The 16,489-nt window shown below is 55.0% G+C and overlaps 1 protein-coding gene across 1 annotated transcript; it reads right to left on the bottom strand.

The window, feature by feature from the left end:
* Nucleotides 1–6,105: 6,105 nt before the first annotated feature.
* On the bottom strand, nucleotides 6,106–14,357 carry LOC135976658 (uncharacterized). The gene is made up of 3 exons (XM_065573554.1): nucleotides 9,788–14,357; nucleotides 8,379–8,473; nucleotides 6,106–7,209 (listed from the first exon to the last, which is right to left on the bottom strand). Exon 1 carries the CDS (start codon nucleotides 13,033–13,035, stop codon nucleotides 10,474–10,476), a length of 2,562 nt encoding a protein of 853 aa, XP_065429626.1. The 5' UTR covers nucleotides 13,036–14,357; the 3' UTR covers nucleotides 6,106–7,209; nucleotides 8,379–8,473; nucleotides 9,788–10,473.
* Between the last annotated feature and the right edge of the window lie 2,132 nt (nucleotides 14,358–16,489).

Below are 16,489 nucleotides of genomic sequence, written 5' to 3'. Positions count from 1 at the left end.
CAGATGCTCTGCTCCGGCGGCTCGGGGGAAGCGCCGACCAGGGGTGCAGGGTCTGGGGGCTGCCCGGCAAACCGTGAAGCCGGTAGCGCTGGGGCAGCCCTTTCCCCATGGCTGGGAGTGGGAGGGAGGAGGGGGCTGAGTTAGGACGGGGAAGGGGCGGAGTTGGGGCAGGGCTAGGGGTGGGGAAATGGGCGGGGCCAGGGCCCGTGGAGGGTCCTCTTTTTTTATTTATTAGACATGGTAACCCTACTGCTGACTGAATCCTCCTGTTCTCTCCAGAACGGGTCCAGCCTTGCCAGCAGCAGGACAAGCGTCCCCTGCCCATGTGCCTCAGCCCTGCCTGGTCAGACGCCATCACCCGTCAGTCCTTGGCCTCCCAGGCTGCCAGTGATGAGAGCAACTCTGGGTGGTGGCTCGGGTGACACAGACACCAGACCACTAGGAATTGGGTGCGGCCCTGTGGGACAGGAGAGTCTCGCAGAGGGCACTTGGGGGACTCTCCTGCCTTTCCCAAGAGCAATAGCACCCTGTCCTAAGAACATAAGTCTGGGATGAGGCAAAGCTTGTCATTAATTAGCCTGGCTAAAGAGCTGGGTGGAGCTGCTCCGGGGACAAGCTGGCTCGCTCCTGCTCATGGAGGTGAATTCATCTCCCTTCCCAGGAGCACCTGCTCTCCCTTTCATTCCCCACCAGGCTCCTTGTGCCAGGCCAGCGAATGGCCACAGGATGGGAATGAGGCCTGGGCCCCGCCCCAATCTCCTGAGTCTAATGCAGCTGCTCACCTTGTCCCCCATCAGCTGCTGGGTTTCCCCCAGGAGGGAGTAGGTGACAGGGAGAGAGACACACACACTTTTGTCCTTCTGGTTGCAGGGCTTGTGTCCTTCCAATCCCATTGGTGGCTGCACAGTGGGCAGAGTCCTCGCTGCGTGCCCGGCCCAACAGAATTGCAGGGCGTGGTGTGGAACACAGAAAGAGATAGAGAGACTCATCCTCCAGCCGGGGTCAGTCTGAGAGAAATTGGCTGGGGTCCCAGTCTCACTCTTCTAGCGGGTGCCATTTCCCAGCTGGGTTCCTTACCCCACTGGTGCAGCAGCAGCTGGTAGAGCCGGTAAACCCACTCCTTGGCCTGCCGGCTGATGTCCTTGGCTGGGTCACTGACGGACAGAGCCAGCTGTGCCCTGTGGTGACCCATCCTGGGGAATTCCGCTGAGTTCTAATGGACGGGAGAGAGAGAGGGGACTCCATCAGCATTTTCCTGTCAGCTCCCAGCTGCTCCAGGATGACAGGGAGTCATGAACCTGTAGCATGGTCCCCTTAAAAGCCCAGAGTCACCACTTAACTAGGACAAGAAGAACTTGACTCAAGCCAGGCTCACTCTCTGCTCTGACTCTGCCCCCCCGAAGAGGAACACTCCTAACCCACAGCCCCTGCAGCAGCAGATCCTACAGCCCGTCGGAGCCAGATCACCTACGCCTGGAGTCAGGAAGCTGGGGTCAGAGGTCACTTATGTCAAACTCAGGGAGGGGGATGGTGAATCTGAGCAGGGCCGTGCTGCTCTTAACGGCCCTGGCTCTCTCTCGCGGCACCCTGGACACGATCCAGTAGTTAATGTGCTGTGGGGAAAGGAGGCATTGCACTGGCTGCCCTGACCAAGGACGCCCACTGGGGGCCCGGCTAGGAGGACAGACTGGAAAATGGATCTAAGAGTGAAGGTAAAATTGCCCCCACCCCTCTCGTCGGGCTCACCTCCAAGATGTCCTGGAGCCTGTCGGTGTCTGGGGACTCTGCCAGCCGGTTCCCCAGCATGGCGTCCAGGAGGTCTGGCAAGACCCTAGGCAGATCCTGAAAGCAAGGGAGAGCCATGGGTCAGAGTTAGGGAAACTGGGGCTAAACTTGCCACAGGATGGGAAGTGGGGTCTCTGGGAAGCACTGGTGAGACCCCCAAACACATATCCTGGCCTCTCTCATTCACATCCCACTGCAGGCAATTAGCAAGGATTCATGGCAGGATGACAGCTGGCTCTTCTAGCCATGACTTTAGAATGATCTACCTGCACTTGGGCGGTGTCCTTCTCCATGCCCAGGGTGAAGACGGCGTGCAGGGCAGCTCGGAGGAGGTGGGTCTCCAGCTCTGGCTCCAGGGCAGGTGTCATGGTGCTGGCAAGAGAGAGGAGCCGGTATTAGACTGTGCAGTGCGGGGATGGGACTGGCACCAACACGCAGGTGAAACTGCAGGGAAATAGGCACAGGCTGGCAAGAAGGGAAACTGAGGCACCGAGCCAGGGAATGACAAGGCCAAGGTTTCTCAGAGAGACAGTGGCTGGGCAGGAATAGCACCTGTTCCCTGGACCCTGCTGCCCCTCCTGTATCTGATCCTGGGTGTGAGCCTCTCCCCAAAGCCAACTCCTTCAGGAGCCCATAGCAAAGAGACCCCCCCACGCTGTCCTGGACTCCCTGAGAGGTGCCTCCCCCCAACTGGAGCACCAAGGACCAAAGTGGCAGCATCTAGTGTCAGTGGGGTTCATGTGGCTCAGGCCAGACCCCTGGGCTGGGGACCCGCCCCAATAGCACTGATCGAGGGCCTGGGCCCAGGGTGTTCACAGTCCCGCCCTCACCTCTCCCTGAGCCCAGCCTGACTCCTCACCTGGAACAAAGCTGCGGCGCCCATCGGCCTCGCTGCTGCCCGATTCCCAGGCACTGCTGCTGTCCCATGGGGAGCGGGCCGAGCTGCTGGTGGTGGGACAGGGATCCTCCACCTCCTGCCCTGGGGAGGCTGGAAGGTCCTCAGTGACCGGGCAGGGCGATGCCTCCTGCTGGGAATCAGGGCTGGGCTCCTGGGGCCGCTGCTGCCCACACAACATGCCCCAGAGCCACCCTGCCCGGCTCCCCTCCTGCGCTGGGTCCTGCCTGCCCAGCCGCAGCCTGCCCCAGCTCCATTTTGACCTGGCCTCTCCCACCTCGGCGCCTGCGCTGGGAGCGGGTTTTCTCCGCCAGAAGGCTGGGCACTTCCACCTCCTGGCCTGGCCGGGAGCTCCTTCCCCGCCAGTGGGGACGGAGGAGCCGCTCTGCTCCTGGGGAAGATGGCAGCTGCTTCCCTCAGGCTCTGGGGCCACCTGCAGAGCCTTCTTCCTGAACCTCCTCAGGAGCCTGGCCATCCTGGAACCGAGCGGGGAGCGGGCATGAGTCTGGGGTCAAGGCAGCCTCTCACTAACCAGCCTGTTTGGTCCCTCCCCATCCCTGCCCTAGCCAGAGCAGCTCCTCCTCCTGCACAGGGGTGCACGTAATGCAATCTACACGCACTGGCAGGAGTTCATTGCATGATCTGCTCCCAGCGTTCCCCCTCGTCACCCCTGGGGCTGCAATGCCCAGGGAGTCTCCTCCTTTTCCATCACTGGGCTCAGTCACTTTGGACAAGCAGCTCCCTCCTGCCGTCCCAGGCCACACTCCCCCCCAGGCTAGAGAAGGAACAGAACCCAGGAGTCTGGACTTCTCCCGGGAAACCATTCCCCAGGTCAAAGTCCCGAGGCAGAGCAAGGCCAGAACCCCTGCCTTTCCCATTGATTTCCATGCTCAGCAGCTCACAGGGTCTGGCCCAGCTCAGAGACGCTCAGCCTGGGGAACGGTCTCCCACAAGGGAAGGGTTGGGAGCCCCATTGCTGGGACCTTTCCAAACACACTGGAGACGGCTCTGGAGAAGCCCCTCCCCGGTCTGAGAGCGAGGGGCTCCAATGTGGCCCCAACCATTTCTGGTTTCTGCAGACTAGATGTTTTAACAAAGTTTAGAATTCCTTGGAGCTCAACACCGTGAAACTCCCCTTTCTCCTTCACAAAGGGCTTTAACGCCCCTTATCTCACCCAGGTTCTCGACTGCCCAAAGTTGGAGAATTGTCCCTGTTCCCATTGCAGAGTACCCTGCACGACACACACACAGAGTCCTCCTGGTGGTGGGAGGGGAACAGAGGAAAGGACAGAAGACGTAAGAGATGAAGAGAAAGGAGGGAGGGATGGAGGAAAAGGTAAAACAAAAAGGACAAACCCTAATGTCCCCAGTGATTCTAACGGACAAAATCCCAGGTGGGGAATGAAATTCGACCACCTTAAGCTAGTGTTTTCCATGCCTAGAATTCAGCTGGCGCCAGATGCATCAGACTGAACAGGTTCCAAACCTCTCGGAGGCTCTTACCTTCTAAACAGGGATGTCTGTTTTCTAGTAAAATCAGGAAAAAGAAAAGAGAAAACTCAAAAGAGGTTCCTCCTGGCGCTCATGTACGTGAACCTAAATACTCTCTCAGTCCTCAAAGAGAGACCTCGAGAAGGAGACTTGCTGAAGCAAAGCTACAGGGGTCTCTGAGGTTTCCCTGGCCCTGCGCCCCTGTCCTGCCTGGCTGATGTCAGCATCTCTCTGTGAGGTCACCACCTCCCCAGCACCTTTGACCAATAGGCTGAGGTCCTGCAAAAGGCCTTTGTGATGTCACTGCCACACCCACTCCTCCCCTGCAGTGTTAATGTCCTGCCACAGGGCAGACACTTTGGAGGTTTGAGCTACACAAAGAGGAGACACTTAGATCTCAAAAATTAGATGAGATGTTTCAGTCTGAGCTAAGTAGTTGCTGCTTTTAACAATTGCTACATAATAAAATACAAATAAAATAGACTATTTCAGCCATTCTATTATGTCATAATCTGATCTGAGTAAACATGATAGGACACCTCATCTTATGCACTGCTCCTAGTGACACTCTCCAATAGATCCCCATCCTCCACCCGCCGGGAGCGGATTGTTATCCCTACTTGAAAGAGGGAGAAGCTAAGGCTGAGAAAGGAGAATTGACTTGTTTTAGGTCACACAGCCAGTCCGTGGCAGAGTTGGGAATAGGACCCAAGAGCCCTGATTTTCAAACTAACCATCGGATCTTGAATTTCAGACATTGAATGACCTGAATAAAGTGCTCTCAAGTGAGTTCCAGACCCACAAGAGTTCATAGTAATTATTCAGCAAGTATTTTAGGAGAACTGGAATGGTAGAGAAAATAATGAACTGCAGAGAAGCAGCAAAATTTGTCGAACATATGACTGGTTATGATTATTTACTTGGTCTTAAAAGAAAACAACAGGGACCTGAGTCTCCTCCCTGTCAATAACCCCCTGCTCAGCCAATCAGGGTAGAGACCGAGGGGCGGGAGGATGAGGGTTCTCCCCAGAGAGCCCAAAGGATGGCCCAGGTCACCGCTGGGGATCACTGTCTGAGCACTATTTCAGCCCCACATTTTTCGGTGGACCTCCCACAATGGGAGTTGTAGAGCACCCCCCACGACACACACACACCCCTCCTGGTGGTGGGAGGGGAACAGGGAAAGGACAAAAGAAGTAAGAGATGAAAAGAAAGGAGGGAGGGATGGAGGAAAAGGTAAAAGAAAAAGGACAAACCTTAATGTCCCCAGAGATTCTAAGGGACAAAATCCCAGGTGGGGAATAAAATTCGACCACCTTAAGCTAGTGTTTTCCATGCCTAAAATTCAGTTGGCGCCAGATGCAGCAGACTGAACAGGTTCCAAACCTCTCGGAGGCTCTTACCTTCTAAACAGGGACGTCAGTTTTCTAGTGAAATCAGGAAAAAGAAAGGAGAAAACTCAAAAGAGGTTCCTCCTGGTGCTCACGTACGTGAACCCTAATACTCTCTCAGTCCTCAAAGAGAGACCTCGAGAAGGAGACTTGCTGAAGCAAAGCTACAGGGGACTCAGAGGTTTCCCTGGCCCTGCGCCCCGTCCTGCCTGGCTGATGTCAGCATCCCTCTGTGAGGTCACCACCTCCCCTGCACCTTTGGCCAATAGGCTGAAGTCCTGCAAAAGGCCTTTGTGATGTCACTGCCACACCCACCCCTCCCCTGCAGTGTTAATGTCCTGCCACAGGGCAGACACTTTGGAGGTTTGAGCTACACCCTGTGGATCACCCCGCTCAATGAGTGTTCATTCTAGGAAGCAAGCCGGCTAGACAGTAAAACAGCAGAGGCTGCTCCCAATGCTACACTCGGTTTCTCAGAAATGAGTAGACTTTATGGGCAGAAGAGACAGTTAGAGCATCTAATCTGACCCCCTGCATATCACAGGCCTCCTGTCTACCACAATAGCTACTTTTGGGGCAAACACATTCCGGAAAGGCATCTAGTCTTTATTAAATGACATCAAGAGATGGAGAATCCACCACTTTCCATGGTAGCTTCTTCCTGTGGTCAATCATCCTCGCTGTTGAATATTTGTGCCTTATTTGTCATAGGAATTTGTCTCTTTTCACCTTCCAGCCATTGGGTCTTGTTCTGCCTTTCTCTGCTAGACTAGAGAGCCCTTTAATACCCAATATTTTCTCTCCATTAAGGCACTTCAACACTTCAATGAAGTCCCCTTCAATCTTCTTTTGATAAGCTAAACAGGTTGAGCTCTTTCAATAGCTCACTAGAAGGCATTTTTCTCCAGCCCTCAGAACATTTGGTGGCTCTTTGCTGCCCCAGCTCCAATTTCTAGGACCATCTTTTCCAAAGGAGGGCACCAAGACTGGAGGCAGTATTCCAATAGCAGTCTCACTGCTGCTGTGTCACCTCCCTAACCTACTCACGGCTCTGCTCCTACGTCTAATGATGGCTTTAGCCCTGTTCACCACAGCATCACACTGGGAGCTCATGTTGAGTGGCTTCTCCACTCTGGCCCCTAAATCCTTTTCAGAGTCACTGCTTTCCTGGATACACGTCCCCATTCTGGAGGTGTGGCCGGCGTGCCTTGTTGCCACGTATAGGACCTTGCATTGGGCTCTGCTCAAACTTGTTTTCTTTGAATGGGTCCAGCTGGCCGAATGAGCCAGATCGCTGTGTATCACTGCCCTCTCGCCATCAGGAATTACCACTCTGCCTGTATTTTGTCACCCCCCAATCTTATCCGCAGTGATTGTATGTTTTCTCTCAATTCATTGATAACAATTATTTTAAAAAATTAGTCCTTGAGAGCTTCTTCAGACCCTTAGTACCCAGGACCTGCTCCTCACATCACAGTGAGAAATGCTGTCCAGCCCTGCTGGTACATAGGGGATAATCATAGAACAAACACACTTTAGGAGCTGTGTTGTCCATAGGCTCCGAACAACATGTGGGGGTCAGCAGATTACAAACGCACGACAGACCTGTAGTGTAGACAGGTCCCAACTGTGTCTCGGTTTCCCACCCTGTAAAATGGGGAGAAAAAACAAAACCTTGATTAGCTCCATTTGATAGCTGGGGAAACCGAGGCACCCAGCGGTGCAGAGACTCGCTCATGGTCCCAAAGCCAGGAATAGAAAACAGCAGATCTGATAGCCAGGCCTGGGACCTAACCCTGGTTTTCCTGGCTTTGCTGCTCTAAGTTTAGTCACAGCCTCCATGTCTTTTCCCCCGTGTCCCGTAACCCCACGTCACTGCAGAAGAGAGATTTTCTGGTAGCCAGCTGGCTCTCCTGCATGTGGATGTCGTTCCAAAAGACGTGCTCTGGCTCAGTCCCATGCTATGGTTGGCTGAAGGAACCACTTGGTCACATTCTAGGCCCTGAATTATACAGGAGGGGCGACTAGATGCAGAGAATGGTCCTTTCTGACCTGAACCTCTATCAATCGCTACATTTTCTGCTCCTAGGAAGAGAACTCTGGACCTATTTTCTCTCATTCACTTTCAGTCGGAATAATTTCAATCCAGGCCAAAGGATTTCCTCTTCCATTGTGTCTTCAGCACCTTTGCGAGCAACCAGTTACTGTTACCCACAGGTTTCCAGTTTCAACCTGTCCCAGGGTGAGATGGCCAGGAAAGGGGTTGGAGCTCAACTGCACCTGGCCCAGGTGATGCAGCTCCCTAGGGTGAAGGGAATAAGTGTGGGGGTCACATGACAAGACGCAGCCTGTGACTAGGACCCAGGCCTGCTGAGAGATAGAAGGGCAGGCTGTGCTCAGCCAGGAGAGAGACCCCAAGGGAAGCAGGCATGGGAGGGGCTTGGAGAGTCCTTTAAAGGTCAGGGACAAGCTGGGAAGGGGCCAGGCTGCGCACTAAGGACCAGGCCCTAGGAGGGAAAGACAGGGCAGTTTAGGAGATGGGGCAGATAGTCCAGTTGGTTTCGGCTCCCAGGACCAGACACCCAGAGGTGAAGGTGATTGTCGGGGATTCTGTCCTTCTTCCCCAGTGTAGATTTGATAGTGGAGAAGACTGATGCCGTAAGGGGGAAGTGAGTTACCCCAAGGTCACCCAGTGAGTTTATATCACGAATGCATACTCGGAAGGATCCAATAGAAATATGGATTTTCCAGTCTCTTCTTTCTAGGAGTCCCCAGGGCTAAGGTAAAACCCCTGTGCCTCTCCCCATTCTGCTCACCTCCAAGATGTGCTGGAGTTTGTCTGTGCTGGGGGTGCTGTCAGCAGGATCGAGAGCTCGTCATCCATGTTCTCTGGGCAGGCCTTGCTCAGAGCCTGCCAGCGGAGGGAGACCAGGGGTCAGGAGCCTGCATTAGCACCGGTGTGCCATTGACCAGGAGCTGGCTGAGGTAAGCGCCGCCTGGCCGGAGCTCACACCCAGAAACCCTGCCCCAGGTCGGAACCCCCTCCCACACCCAAATTCCCTCCCAGACCTCACACCCGGCACCCCAACCCCCTGCCCCAGGTCGGAACCCCCTCCTGTGCCCTAATCCCTCCCAGACCCCACACCCCCACCCGCACCCCAATCCCCTACCCCAGCCCTGAGCCCCCTCCCGCACCCAAACTCCCTCCCAGAGTCTGCACCCCAACCCTCTGCCCCAGCCCGGATCCCCCTCTGGCACCCCAAACCCCTAATCTCCAGCCCAATCCCAGAGCCCGCATCCCCACCGGAGCCCTCACCCCTCCCTGCACTCCAACCCCCAGCTCCAGCCCAGTGAAAGTGAGTGAGGGTGTGAGAGCGAGCGACTGAGGGAGGTGGGCTGGGCTGGAGTGAGTCGGGGTGGGGCCTTGGGGAAGGGCATGAAAGGGGTTGGGTCAAGGGCGTTTGGTTTTGTGCAAGTAGAAAGTTGGCAACTCTACTTAATGTAAGCGGGGGAATGGTCCCGCTATTGTGGGGAAATTTCCTGACTTCTGCACTACCCCGGTGAGGTGGGCAAGCGAAAGGATCTGAGTCCCCGCTCCCACTTCCTTTACCCAGAGGCCTCCCTGCCCTTGAGGGCTCCCCTTCCACTCTCCTGTCTGGCTGAGTCCTCGTAACCCCAACAAGGCTGGGCCCAGGATTCCTGGGGGGCTCGACCCCCAACCCTGCTGTGGTCACCTAGGACAGGGGCTAGGGTGTCCCCACTCCGGGGTACTCTTTTTACACTGGGCACCTCCCTGACCCACTGATTATTCCATACAATTTAAAGCAAATACAAGTTGTTTAATTAACAATTAATCTAAAGAAAAGAACAAGGAAAAATGGGAAAGGTTAAAGGAAAACACATCACCCTGCTCTGTGGCAGGGAACATCACAACCAGTGTCTCTGGAATGTCAGGGCAGGTCACAGTCTGCTTCTTGTAGGTCCCAGGCCTCCTTCTCAGGCCCAGGCCGTGCTGCAGAGACGCTGCGGGTTGGACACTTGCAATGGTGGTGGCCACACACCTCCGGGCTTTGAGTGGTGGGACCCTTCTTCCCAGCGTCAGCCCCCCGTAGGGTTAAGGTCCCCCTCCCGGTCTGGCCTGCAAGGGCCCTTGTCTGGGGGTGTCTTTCTGTGCTGGGCCCTCTGCCCAGGTTCCCCCTTGGCTGGCCCCACTTGCTCACCACACCTGGCTCTGTGGCTGCAGCTCTGCTCCCAGCACAGGATCTGCTCTCCCCGGGCTGCGTCTCTGGCTCTGTGGCTGCAGCTCCACTCCCAGCACAGGATCTGCTCTCCCTGGGCTGCGTCTCTGGCTCTGTGGCTGCTGCTCCGCTCCCAGCACAGGATCTGCTCTCCCTGGGCTGCGTCTCTGGCTCTGGATCTGGCACGGTTCTGCTCTCCAGCTCAGCTTGGGCCCCTGCTCTCTCCTTAGCTCGGCCCCACTCAGTCTGACTCAGGCCATTCCAGTTCACACGGAGGACGGGACCCCCTCTGGCCTCCTGACTCTCTGATTAGCCTGCCCGCCCTGTCAATCAGGCTGATCTGGAGCATTGGCCTCTCCCCATTGCCCCTGGGGACTGTCAGTCTCAGGCTCCTGATTTGCCATCGACCCTTCCCCTTTCAGTGCTGGGAGCTAGCAACCAAAACACCCCACTGGATGTTAGTAAGGGGGCAACAGTCCCCTTACATTCCCCCTTGCTAAAATACTGCCACATCCACAATATTTACACCGGTACATTCGGGCCCCATGGTAACAACATATACCCATGTCATTGTATATCAACAACCCATTAACAATTATTAAAAGAACATTTAACATATTTAACATTCCACATCTACTTCTTAATACCATACATAACAATATTCATTAAAACACTACATAGAACCAATAACATAATTATCTCTAAGTCTAACAGGAAGTACGCCCTTATTAGCCCTCTGGGACCTTCTTAAGACTGGCGGTTTGTTACCCATATTTTCTATTTTCCTATCCTCGGGTAATACTGGGTCAGTTTGAAGGATCTGGCCATTCTTGTTAGGGTTTGGGTTTGCCCCACTCTGTCCCCCTCTGTATTCGGTTTGTGGGACTAGAACCATTTCCCAATTGGTTTTAGCCTCCTCAGGGTGTACTGATCTACGCCTCCTATGGTCCCTGTCTGGACTAAGAGTACAATGTTTCAACTGGTCCCTATGTACTACTATCCCAGGACCTCCTCGTTCAGGCTGGTTAGCGTACACTGGCAGTTCGGGATTGTTGTGGGTGACCACAGTGGAGGGATTTGGCTTCCATTTGTCCTGTATTTTATTACACCTCCGGCGTCTACGGCTACGAACTGGTACACAGTCACCAGATCTGATGAGAGCCCCACTGGACTTGCTATCATAAGTCCTTTTCCTACTTTGGGCTCTGTCTTTAGTTGTACTGAGAGCAACTTTCCAGGCTGTCTTCAGCCTGTCATGGTGACCTTTGACCTGGTCATCATAATTGGTCATCTCATTCTTAGAAAAGACTTCTTGATGCTTCTCTGGCAACGCCTTTATGTTAGCCACATGTGCAGGAATCAGCCTTTGACGCGCCGCTTGAACTGGAACTGGCAGTCTCCCATCACATCTTTCTTGAAGAAAGGTAACTCGGCCTCCTTTCTTCCTCGTCACCTGCAGCTCATTTCCTGGTACACAGCTGTGTTCGTCAAGGATCTTCCCTCTCCAAGGAGGAATAATGGTCTTCCGTTCTCTGCCCACTTTACCATTTCCCATATGCCTTGTGGGGCCCAGGGAAAGACTCTGCCTCTCCTCTCGAGCCAGTACTCTACTCAGCACAGCATTCTTTGTAGAGTGCTCGTGACAGTTCATCCTCCTAGTCCCTTTTCCTGGTAAGAGTAGCTCCTTTAGCTCACTAATGATGTTCATCCCTAGAATCCCGGGGACTCCTTCTCCTATATGGCTCCCTTTTGAGGCTTTGTCTTTCAGGATGAAGATGCATTTTCCTGGCAGTGTCTGGCCCATATACTCTATGTCTGCTTCAAGGCACCCCACCACTGGGATTGCCAATCCATTAACAGCTGTTAGACGTACAAACTGTGTGCTGTGCATGGTCAGGTCCTTGTCCTTCAGATATTTTTGAAAATGCGACTCAGTAATGGTGGTGACTTCTGAGCCAGTATCTAACAAACATCTGGTCTTCACCCCTGCTACACATACTTCAGCAGTTAGACAGTCTCCAAATGCTCGCTTACAGAAGTCGCTAGATATGCTGGCACTGCCCATGTTCCTCTCAACACTGTATGCAGAGGGATTTTCCACGAAGGACAGGCCTAGGAATCCTTCTGCCACTGCTTGGCCTTCTACTGTAGAGGGACCAGTTGCTCCTGGTGCCCCATTGGTTTCGAGTGCCTGGGACTCTGTTCTCCTTCTCAGTGAACATTCTCGGCTAGTATGTCCTGGCCTTTCACAAGTGTAACAAATGTATCTTCCCAGCTCGTCCTTCAGTGGGGCTCTTTGGGATCCCGGTGCCCTTGGATACTTTGGCATACTAATGGGATTTTTTTCTTTCATCAACTCAGTCATCACTTTCAGCATCTCCCCCTGTTGGACCGCCAGTTTTTGGACAGCTTCACATAAGCTTTCCAATGTTAGCGCTGTTTGGGGCAGGACCTTTTCCCCAGCAGCTGCATTCACTAGGCCCCCACTTCGTGTATGGGGATTAGGCTTGGCCGCCTCTGCCACAGGAACTTCCTCTTCTTCTGACCACATAATGGCAGCCTGCATGAGTTCATGGAACCTCTTACTGGGCTCTTCTTTAAACCTCCTTTTCATTTCACGTCGGAGGGAGTCATCACGGAGCCCCAGCACCAACTGCTCTTTCAGAACCGTATCTGGGTCTGGAACTCGCTGAGGGTCTCGCCGCTCCACTTTGCTCATTCTCTCCTGGAGGTCATATGCGTATGCCCGGACAGTTTCACCAGGCTCCTGCTTTCTCTCAAAAAACTCCTTTAGTCGGGTTCCAATAGGTACCTTGTCTCCATACACTTTTAGGAGGAGTTCAAATACCTTTTCCACATCTTTCTTGTCTGCCACTGCCATGAACTTTACTGTGGCCTTGGCCTGGCCCTTGAGGTGCTCCTCTATGAAGTCCACATGATCTTCTTCAGGTACTCTTAGCACACGCAGAGCCGCCTTCACAGACTTGACCCACTCCTCTACTGTAATGTCTCCTGGTCTAGTCGGGAAGCCACCAAACTCCGTGACCTTCCGCTCCCGTGGGACATAAATAGTAGGGGGTTTCTTAGCTTCTGCTGTCTGTTGCTCTATTACTGCCTTGGCCAGCGATAAGGCTTCTCTCTGTTCAGTTCTAGCTTGCTGTAATGCCTCCGCTTGGTCTGATAATCTGCGCTGAAGTTCAGCAAACTGGGTTCGTAGTTCTTCAATTCCAGCCATGGTAGGGTGCTCAACTAGGCCCGGACCATGCTACTAGAACTTAACCAGAAAACCAATGGGATGGACCCTGTGGATAGGATCCTGTTCGTGACGCCAATTATGTAAGCGGGGGAATGGTCCCGCTATTGTGGGGAAATTTCCTGACTTCTGCACTACCCCGGTGAGGTGGGCAAGCGAAAGGATCTGAGTCCCCGCTCCCACTTCCTTTACCCAGAGGCCTCCCTGCCCTTGAGGGCTCCCCTTCCACTCTCCTGTCTGGCTGAGTCCTCGTAACCCCAACAAGGCTGGGCCCAGGATTCCTGGGGGGCTCGACCCCCAACCCTGCTGTGGTCACCTAGGACAGGGGCTAGGGTGTCCCCACTCCGGGGTACTCTTTTTACACTGGGCACCTCCCTGACCCACTGATTATTCCATACAATTTAAAGCAAATACAAGTTGTTTAATTAACAATTAATCTAAAGAAAAGAACAAGGAAAAATGGGAAAGGTTAAAGGAAAACACATCACCCTGCTCTGTGGCAGGGAACATCACAACCAGTGTCTCTGGAATGTCAGGGCAGGTCACAGTCTGCTTCTTGTAGGTCCCAGGCCTCCTTCTCAGGCCCAGGCCGTGCTGCAGAGACGCTGCGGGTTGGACACTTGCAATGGTGGTGGCCACACACCTCCGGGCTTTGAGTGGTGGGACCCTTCTTCCCAGCGTCAGCCCCCCGTAGGGTTAAGGTCCCCCTCCCGGTCTGGCCTGCAAGGGCCCTTGTCTGGGGGTGTCTTTCTGTGCTGGGCCCTTTGCCCAGGTTCCCCCTTGGCTGGCCCCACTTGCTCACCACACCTGGCTCTGTGGCTGCAGCTCCACTCCCAGCACAGGATCTGCTCTCCCTGGGCTGCGTCTCTGGCTCTGTGGCTGCTGCTCCGCTCCCAGCACAGGATCTGCTCTCCCTGGGCTGCGTCTCTGGCTCTGTGGCTGCTGCTCCGCTCCCAGCACAGGATCTGCTCTCCCTGGGCTGCGTCTCTGGCTCTGGATCTGGCACGGTTCTGCTCTCCAGCTCAGCTTGGGCCCCTGCTCTCTCCTTAGCTCGGCCCCACTCAGTCTGACTCAGGCCATTCCAGTTCACACGGAGGACGGGACCCCCTCTGGCCTCCTGACTCTCTGATTAGCCTGCCCGCCCTGTCAATCAGGCTGATCTGGAGCATTGGCCTCTCCCCATTGCCCCTGGGGACTGTCAGTCTCAGGCTCCTGATTTGCCATCGACCCTTCCCCTTTCAGTGCTGGGAGCTAGCAACCAAAACACCCCACTGGATGTTAGTAAGGGGGCAACAGTCCCCTTACATTAAGGACCTTTGAAAAGCAGCCTCCTTAGCACCGCTTCTGATACCAAGGGCCAAGGCGCCCCCGGACATGAGAACCACAATAGGCCAGAGCAAAACGCTGTGTTAGAAATTGGCACTCAGGCTGCCAAGTGAACGATAGCTGACAGACAGGAGATGCAGGAATTAAGGTTGTGCCTTCAGCCAGCAACTGGTGTTCATCCGTTTGCACCACACACACACCTGTAGCCAGGGCCACTATTTCCTTGTCTGTCTGCCTGTTTAGCGTCTCTCGGTCCTTACTGTGCTCATCACCGTGGTGTCTGAGTGGCAAACCAAGGGTTTGACGTGTGCATATGAAACTGCCTGACTGGAAGGACGTGGTTTGGTGTGGATCAGTGACTGCTGGGGCGATTGGTGGCAGAAGGCTCTGAGGGCCTGGCTCATTCCGACCTGGCTCATTCCAATGGCTTCTACAGCTGAGAGCAGCCCAGTCTCCTGCCTGGGTCCGACGCAAACCAGGAAGTACAGGACCACGGTCAATAAGAGCAGCTCAAAAGATCATTTTCGCTGAGCCCAGCCCTGCACAGATTTCCAGCTTAGGTTTGCATTTTCAGCAAAAGTTCTTCTTGATTATTTTCTCCCAACCCCTTTTTGCCTCCATAATAGCCAGCCACCCCGTCAGTCGCATCCTGGGGCGCTCCAGGGACAGCATGTGTGCGTGTATGTGTACGTCTGTATATATGTGTATGTGTACATGTGTGTATGTATGTGTGTACGTGTATGTGCACATGAGTGTGTGCACATGTGAGTGTGCGTGTGTATGTGTGTACATGTACCCCAGTCAGATGTATACATCTGGATTTCCTTTGAAAGAATTTTCAAATTGAGCTGATCAAGTGCAATGGCAAAGCACCCAATTCCTCTGCCCCCCAACTGCCTTCGCTGCTTTAACGTACAACCTGCTCCGCTGACACCTCTGACTCCTGAAAGCCCTAACGCTCCAGGGGAGCAGGCCGTGCCCTGCCCTGTCCTGGCTGCCCCGGGTGTTACCTCGGAGGGAATCGTTCCAGATTCCAATGGGTGGCAGGTCCAGGGAAGAGCCTTATCTGGGGGAGGCTGTACCAGACCCGCCCGACCCAGGCAGGCTCCCAGGTACTCTCTGCTCGGGGCTGATAAGGCTCCTTAGCAGTTTCTCTCCAAACAAATTCCAGTTCAAGACACCTGAGAGCTCCACAGCAGGGCAGCATCCCCAGAGCGCAGCAGGGCGGGGGTTAGGGGGAGCAGTCGGTAGCAGCACCTGCCCCTCGTACGGCAGGAGCGAGAAGTGCCAGCCTCTCTGCACAGAGCAGCAGCGTTCAGCCTGAGCCAGACGTGCTGCGGTGATGTGTAAGAGCGGGCTCGGAGAGCCAGAGGGTCTGTGGGGCAGCGCTGGGCCCTTCTGCTCCGCACTAGGGCCGGGTGGGCGTGTTCAGCTGGGATTGGAACCCACCAGCACTTGTGGGTGCGAATGTGGGGCTGGAACTCAACATGGGGCGCTCCCACCTCGCCCGGGGGCGACTGGGGGGAAGGGCAGAGAGACACCTGGGCTGAGACCCCAGCTCCAGGGAGACAGTCACCCCGGCCCAGCCGGGTTAAATTGCCCAGCTGTGTGACAGCCCCCCATCCCCGAGGGGTTCCCCCCCCCGGTATGTCACAGCAGGGTAATGTGCGTATTGAACGGCAGGGGTTGCCAGAGACTGGCTGGGAGAGGCCTTTGGGGATGGAGGAAGCAGCACTAAGGTACATGCCAACCTCCCTACAGAGGAGGGGCCGTGCCCCGCAGGTGGGCAGGGAGCTGGGACACTGCGCGGTGGGTCATTGTCTGGCCCAGGCCCTTCCTAGCTGGAGGCCGAGGCCGAGGCATTTCCTTCAGGGCACCTTCTGCTGCAGCTTGGCCACGGGCCCCCATAGCCACTAGCCCAGCCAGGGATCCCAAGTGGAGATTGTCACGGCTGGCTCCTCCCTGCCGCCAGCAGCTCTTCACTGCCAGGGAATTCCTGAAATCCTGTGTGCCCCTCCCCCACCCATCTCCTGGGGCTGTGAGTGCCCTCCCCGGATAGCCCCCCCCGAGCTCTGAGTGCCCCTGGCCAGTCCCTCCCCTCAGCCCCCCC

The sequence above is a fragment of the Chrysemys picta genome, chromosome 19 (genome assembly GCF_011386835.1).
Source record: "Chrysemys picta bellii isolate R12L10 chromosome 19, ASM1138683v2, whole genome shotgun sequence".
Classification (NCBI taxonomy): Eukaryota; Metazoa; Chordata; order Testudines; family Emydidae; genus Chrysemys; species Chrysemys picta.
The sequence above is the reverse complement of the archived record's forward strand: the minus strand, read 5'-3'. Positions and strand labels throughout refer to the sequence as shown.